This window comes from Oculina patagonica, chromosome 3 (genome assembly GCF_052425735.1).
Source record: "Oculina patagonica isolate OP01 chromosome 3, crgOcupat, whole genome shotgun sequence".
Taxonomy (NCBI): domain Eukaryota; kingdom Metazoa; phylum Cnidaria; class Anthozoa; order Scleractinia; family Oculinidae; genus Oculina; species Oculina patagonica.
In genome coordinates, this window is record NC_135760.1 from 26,980,167 (window position 1) to 26,987,695 (window position 7,529).

A 7,529-nucleotide genomic window follows, 5' to 3' on the forward strand; every position below is an offset into this window, starting at 1 on the left:
GTAAACAAGCAAAAAAAAGTCGAAAAAAGGTAGGATGTTTCCAGTTGAGGTTGCAAAAGAATAGGGAAAACTGTTATTTAAACACACCCACTAGACGGTGTGGTTATGCAAGTGAAAAATAAAAGAAAAAGATGGAGTAATCCTTCTGTAGATAACTGAAAGGGTGCCTTTTTCTATCGGAAGTATAAGAAAGGGTTAAATGAGAGGGTATAAGGGGCGGAACCTCCCGGTATAAAGAGTTTTTACGTACTCTCAGGTTAGTACCTTCCTACTCGCGTGGATGTGGTGTTAAAAAATGGCTAACTTCTTAGAGACATACGAGGAAACTTCGGTCTACAGGCACTACAGTTCCATATTTTTCTACGTTCTCAAACTTTTATTGGAAATTATTACTACTTCAAATTCATGACTTGGTAAAACCGTTACGCATTTTCAGACCACCATGCCTCACACAGAATTTATAGAATTTAATAGAACAGCTTAGAGCGATTTTACTTTAACCGTGAAATAGTTTCTACTCAATAAGATACTATTAATTACTAGTTTAATTGTTTCATGGGTTACTAGACATAATAGCCTGGGGGATAGACTCTTGTAGTACAGCAACAAAGTTCATGCAAAAAATTCACTAGTTCTACTCATTTGAATCAAAGACTGAATGTTTATTTTTGCTAACGACGAGCAGTCGTTGGCGTTGCTCAGTTTTGTCAGTAATGAGGCTTCTTCAACGCCTACACATCACAATCTTGGAAAAAGCTCGCGCAAAGAATCTGTTCATAGTACCATAGCATAATGGATGAATGGCGCTTGGTAAACTCGTTAGAATATAAAAATACTTGCGTATCATTGCTTGATGACGGAACTGCCATCTGTTGCTTCCCGCTGTTGAGTATTCCCACAAAAACAAGATTTGGTAAGGAATGTAGCAGACCACAAACGATAAGATGATGACGTAGATCATTCGTAACAGGTCGCTCTCAAGCTCTGCCCTAGACTTGTTTCCAGGCCTCGGATTCCTGTTGGGAACTTCTCGATGGACTTCTCTTGTATTAAGATGCTGAACCGCCCTTCGGTTGTCGGAACTCTTTTGTGATGACTTCGTGATCTCCGAAGACTCTTCGACGTTTCTTCGGACATGACGCTTGAGTTTCAGCGCTACAGCTCCATAAGACCACATCATAACCAAATAGGGAACTAAGAAGCACAAAGTGAATCGAATGATGGAATAGGTGTGATAACCACCTCCCGGGAACTTTGAATAACACAGTTTGTGTCCAGATGGCAGCTCTAGAAGAATTCGCGTAACAAATAAAGGAAGCGAGACTGCCAGGGCTGCGAGCCATATTCCTCCAATGATTGCTGCCATTACGAGACCAGAGAGTTTTTTCTTAGGTGTCACCACCCTCGTGTAGCGATAAACAGCGATGGTCGCCATGTTGCCAGTAACCACAATAACAGCTAAGACTTGCAGTGGAATGAGCAGCTTACAGGTGAATTCACCAAATATCCAACTGTACAATTCTTGGTAGGCCATGATGAACGGCTGGCACAGGGAACTGATAATTTCAGCACCAGCCAAGTTTGCCACCAAATAATATGTAAATGGCTTGCATCGGGCGGGGAGCGCGATGACTGCTTTTAAAACCAACGTGTTTCCCATCAAACTAGCAAGTATGATAACAGAGAAGAACAGCAAGCTTAAGACCCGCAGTACATAAGGCTCTGGGCGATCCGCTGTGCCTGCGACAGGAGATGTACCGCTTTGTAACTGATTGGTCGAAAAATTCGTGGAGTTGGTCATGTTCATACGTCTTGCCAGCCTCTGATCAGTTTGTTTGGAATTAAAGAAGGAGAGGTTTATATACCCGGTATATACCAGCCCTTTTTTTGTCAGTATTGCTATTTATTTAACGACTGCCACACTTGTCTCGCGCCGCAGACAGCTAGAAATCCGGAAATCCGGCTTAGGTATCCACAAATAAAAAAAACACAAAATCTTAGAATTTTCGAGTGACAGCCCACATGGGGGGTGGGGGGACGTCCACAACAAAGTTTCACACGGGGAGGCTTCGCCCCGAGGTGCAATCCCTAAGCTTTTGATGACAGAAAAGGTGACCTTTTCATATGCTTTTGATAGAAAGTGTTAGCCCTTTCAAATATTCCATAATAAAAATACTGCATCCCCTTTCCAAACGTTTTTATTGGCTGATCAAACCGCTGAAAACTGTTGCGTTATATGTTACATTTAATTTGGCGCAATGTTTTGGATGTACCAAAATCAACCTTTATCAGCCGCATCATTTTTATGCTACAAACAATGCTTACAAACAGTAAGAATATTTAATATGTATTCCCTTAGTTAAGATGAAGGTTGGTTTTGTCCATCCGAAATATTTAGTAAAATTAAATATAATAAATAACACATCAGTTTTCAGCTGTTCTATGCTGATCCTGCTCTACACAAAGAACCGGCTACAATTTACATCTGTTTGTTCATGTGGCGCCTTGCATGATTTACAAAAGGCGCTGATATTTTGAAATGCCCTTTTAGATACCTAAATGATATTTTTTCTATACTTCAACTCGTGAAATCCCTACCCCTTTATATACTTATAGCCTGAAAAGGTCCCGCTTTCCGGCGAAGCCTTCCCGTATAGTCCACTATAGGGAGTACTCCCCCCGGGGGTGGGTTCGCAGTATTTGTGCTCATGTCTGCGACGCAGTCAAAAATGCAGTTGAGTCGGCTTTCAAATTGCATTAACCTCTTGAAAATGCGAGCGAGAAAGGAGCGTTAGAGAGTTCATGAGGATGATCGAATTGTAAGAAAAATCATTAGCACGAAAGCTTGATGAGGATGTTTTATAAGGTTGATTCGTGCATTGGCTCACGACTCAGAGGCTATTGAACTGCAACTGTCAGAGAGTAGACCAAAAATCACCTTTTAATAAATAAAGGGTGTATTTCTTTAAAGTTGCAATGTCACGGTATATTAAGTCATTGTTCTGATTCCTTTCAAATTGAAGGAAACCTCAAAATAATAGTTTTCTCATAGTAAAACTACAAGTAGGAGTAACAAAAGGGCAAAAATAACCAAGAATGGTTCCGACCGATAAAGATTAAGGGCCTGTTTACATGATTCCGGAATGACTTTCATTCCGGAACGAGTTCATTCCATCCCCATACATTTCTCTGTATCTGTTTACATGATACCGAGACGAAAGTCCGGAATGAGTTCGTTCCGGTTTTCATTCCGGAATGAAAGTTTCGTTCTGGAATGACATTTCATTCTGGTATCATGTAAACACAGAACGAATTTCGTTCCGAGATGAAATCGCAACTCAGTCATGAAACCGCACACGGACTCCACAGTTTGAATTCAAAGCGAAAAAACGTAATAGCATTTACTGTTTAGCCCAAAGAAGCAGCTCTATGGTCAAATTACTTGTTAAAATCGCAGATACGGCCATTAATGGGCACAAAAACATGTTTGCGCGAAACATACGCCATCTTGTTTTGATCTCGCGCGAAAACCGCGCACGTGAAAATGCCTTTGGTTGAACCGGTCGACTCTGTCATGTGAATGCAGAACGAACTTCATTCCGGAATCATGTAAACAGGCCCTAAGACAAATTTTGAACGACCATTTTGAAAAACTTTGCCATTTTTTTCAAAATGTGTTGCCCGTGACGTAGCTAAACCATCGGTTTTCAAAAGTAAAGAAGTCGGCTTTGTAAATTAAATATCATAGACAGGTTTTAAATAATAATAATGGATTGATGTGTGGAGAGAAAGAACTCAGAACAAAAATTCTGAGTTCACAGATGGGACTCGAACCCACGACCTTCCGTACACTAGACAGGTTTTATTTTAATAATACGTCTTTCATTCTTCAACTCATTAATAATTTACAAGAGAAATCCTCTTTTGCAATTCATCCCAATTCATCAAGTTAAAACAAGGAAACCGTAACCAAATATCATAGATTTTTACGATTTCTTTCGCCGTTTATTCCTCAGTTGAACATTCCAGTTGAGAGATTGGTTGACCGAGATTTGTTTAGAACTGACTTATCACAGTGTTTTGCCGCAGCGACTTATTTGATTATACAATATGGCAAAGACTTTGCTTGGCAGTTAAGATAGCTTAAGATGTTTATGAAACGATCCACAATTCTAAATCTTATAAGCCGGTTAAATCTTTATCATTGGGAAAAACGCCTCCTAAGTGGATTAAGGAACGTATCGTGTGTCACAGTTTCAAATGCTAATTTGCATTTATTTTGAACTTTTACAACTGCCAACTGTTACAAAATCGATGCAACACGACGATAATTGACCACAACACAGCTTTTTGGTGGGTATAGGGCGCAAAAGGACAGGCACCTACCATGAGGGAGGCGCGGTCGCCTAATGGTTAGTGTGCTGGACCCCAGATCGAGCAGTCCGACTGGCCGCTGCGCTGTTTTGTGTTAGACCACTTTACTCCCATGGTGTCTCTGTTCACCTACGTGTATAAATGGCTTCCGGCGAATTTAACACATGTGTAACCACAACTAGAGTAGTTAGCACCCTGAGTAGTGGGTGGGCGATGACCAACAAAAAAATCACTGTTGTGAGAAAGTATAATCATCCTTTTCTGCTTGTGGTGAAATCCAACAGGGCCTCGAAAAGTTTCTTACCGTACTAGGCTTCGGGCTCAATCAAACTGAAATGAACAAAGTATGAGTATAGTGGGTCCGTAGTCTTGAGGCACTCATTTACAGAAAAACCGCGTGGAAACCACATTCTTGACTTCAGCGGTCGACTGTTGTAAGGGGCCAGTTTTATAGCCTCCATTCTCGCTCGCTCGATTTTTTTTTTTTTTTTTTTTTTTTTTTTGGGGGGGGGGGGGGGGGTGATTTTTAGCCCAGTGATTTTTTTGGGAATATTTGTTGCAAGCCCTAGCGATTTTTGTGGGTCTTGATTTTTGCCCCCATTCAATCATCCCCGTCACTTGAAATACCAAGTACCCCGCCCCGGCCTGAACGGTTGATTTTGATAAGTATTTTAAGGGGTTATTCAAGTCAAAGATGAAGGGAAAAGAAGCAGTAACCCTTCTGTAGGTATGTTAAAGGGTGCCATTTTCTATCGGATGTTTAGTAGAAACTCGGCCATGTTCTATTGAAAATCTGCGAATCTGATTGGTTCTCCCATTGTGTTCTATTCACCGACAGAACACAATCGCTCGCGCTTTGTTCTTTAAATGGTTAAGTTTTCTTGATTTTTGGCTTTAAAGTACACAAAAATTGTAGGTTTTGGACTGTCATCATTTTGAGTTTCTGCTAAAACAAAAAGACCACTCGCCCTCATTCTATGAGCTATAATCTTCTCGACTGCGCCTCGTTGACTATTTGCTCAGCGAAAACTTGGGGTAGTAGTCTATTTGTTAAATACGAAGGGAATAAATGAGGAAACGTCGGGGCGCACCCTCCTTCCTACTCGCGCGTCTTCGGTGTTAAAAATGGCTCAGTTCTAAGACAACATACGCGGGAAATGATCAGTCTACTGGCACTACAGTTCCATATTTTTGTGCGATCTCAAACTTTTATTGGTAATTATTACAACTTCAAATTCATGGCTTAGTTAGCCGTAACGCCTTTTCAGACAAACGCACCTCCCACACAATTTGTAGAATTTAACATACAGCTTAGAGCGATTTAAACCATGAACCGAGATTGTATTTTAACCGTAAAGTTTCTACTATTAGACCCTAGTTTCACTAGTTTCGTTGTTTCACGGGATTAATAAAAGCATTCTATTACGTCTTATTTAAGCCTGGGGAAAGACTCTTACATTAATGTTACAGCAGCAAGGTTCATGTAATTAACTCAAGAGTTTTACTCATTTGAATCAAACAAATGTTTATTTTTGCTAACGACGGGCAGTCGTTGGCGTTGCTCAGTTTTGTCAGTAATGAGGCTTCTTCAACGCCTACACATCACAATCTTAGAAAAAGCTTGCGCAAAGAATCTGTTCATAGTACCATAGCATAATGGATGAATGGCGCTTGGTAAACACGTTAGAATATAAAAATACTTGCGTATCATTGCTTGATAACGAAACTGCCATCTGTTGCTTTCCGCTGTTGAGTATTCCCACAAAAACAAGATTTGGTAAGGAATGTAGCAGACCACAAACGATAAGATGATGACGTAGATCATTCTCAACAGGTCGCTCTCAAGCTCTGCCCTAGACTTGTTTCCAGGCCTCGGATTCCTTTTGGGAACTTCAAGATGGACCTCTCTCGGAGGCGCACCGTAATGAAGGTGCAGAACCGCCCTTCGGTCGTCGGAGCTCTTTCGTGATGACATCATCGTGATCTCCGAAGACTCTTCGACGTTTCTTCGGATATGACGCTTGAGTTTCAGCGCTACAGCTCCATAAGACCACATCATAATCAAATAGGGAACTAAGAAGCACAAAGTGAATCGAATGATGGAATAGGTGTTATAACCACCTCCCGGGAACTTTGAATAGCACAGTTTGTGTCCAGATGGCAGCTCTAGAAGAATTCGCGTAACAAATAAAGGAAGCGAGACTGCCAGGGCTGCGAGCCATATTCCTCCAATGATTGCTGCCATTACGAGACCCGAGGCTTTTTTCTTAGGTGTCATGATCCTCGTGTAGCGATAAACAGCGATGGTCGCCATGTCGCTTGTTACCACAATAACAGCTAAGACTTGCAGTGGAATGAGCAGCTTACAGGTGAATTCACCAAATATCCAACTGTACAATTCTTGGTAGGCCATGATGAACGGCTGACATAGCGAACTGATAATTTCAGCACCAGCCAAGTTTGCCACCAAATAATATGTAAATGGCTTGCATCGGGCGGGGAGCGCGATGACTGCTTTTAAAACCAACGTGTTTCCCATCAAACTAGCAAGTATGATAACAGAGAAGAACAGCAAGCTTGAGACCCGCAGTACATAAGGTTCTGGGCGATCCACTGTGCCTGCGACAGGAGATGTACCGCTTTGTAACTGATTGGTCGAAAAATTCGTGGAGTTGGTCATGTTCATACGTCTTCAGTGCCAGCCTCTGATCAGTTTGTTTGGAATCCTGTCATGAAGAAAAGGAAGTTTATATGCCAGCGTCAGTATTGCTGTTTATTTAACGGCTGTCACTTTTATGTTTATATATAGATTTTACTTGTTTCGCACCATGCCATAGAGACCCAGAAATCCGAAATCCGGCTAAGATATCACCAAAAAGAAAGGTCACAAATATAGAATTTTCGATTCACAGCCCACGCGATGAGGAGAGGAAGGGGGGGGGGGGGGGGGTACACAATAAAGGTGTCCAAACCCCTACCTTTTATATGACAAAACAAATTAATCTTAATATGCTTTTATTCGAGATATTTTGAAGTGAAAAAGCTGTGGAATGAAAGGCTTATTTAATTTGGAGCAATATTTCGGATGGATCAAAACCAAACTTCATCAGCTGCGATTACATGCTAAGTGAGGATGGAAACAAACGGTTACAATA

At 41.2% G+C, this 7,529-nt stretch overlaps 2 protein-coding genes across 2 annotated transcripts; both read right to left on the bottom strand.

Moving 5' to 3' along the window:
* Positions 1-399: 399 nt before the first annotated feature.
* On the bottom strand, positions 400-1,912 carry LOC144645768 (neuropeptide Y receptor type 2-like). Its single transcript, XM_078505315.1, has one exon. It carries the CDS (start codon positions 1,805-1,807, stop codon positions 725-727), a length of 1,083 nt encoding a protein of 360 aa, XP_078361441.1. The 5' UTR covers positions 1,808-1,912; the 3' UTR covers positions 400-724.
* A 3,586-nt stretch (positions 1,913-5,498) lies between these two features.
* Positions 5,499-7,085, bottom strand: LOC144647344 (neuropeptide Y receptor type 2-like). Its single transcript, XM_078507140.1, has one exon. It carries the CDS (start codon positions 7,058-7,060, stop codon positions 5,963-5,965), a length of 1,098 nt encoding a protein of 365 aa, XP_078363266.1. The 5' UTR covers positions 7,061-7,085; the 3' UTR covers positions 5,499-5,962.
* Between the last annotated feature and the right edge of the window lie 444 nt (positions 7,086-7,529).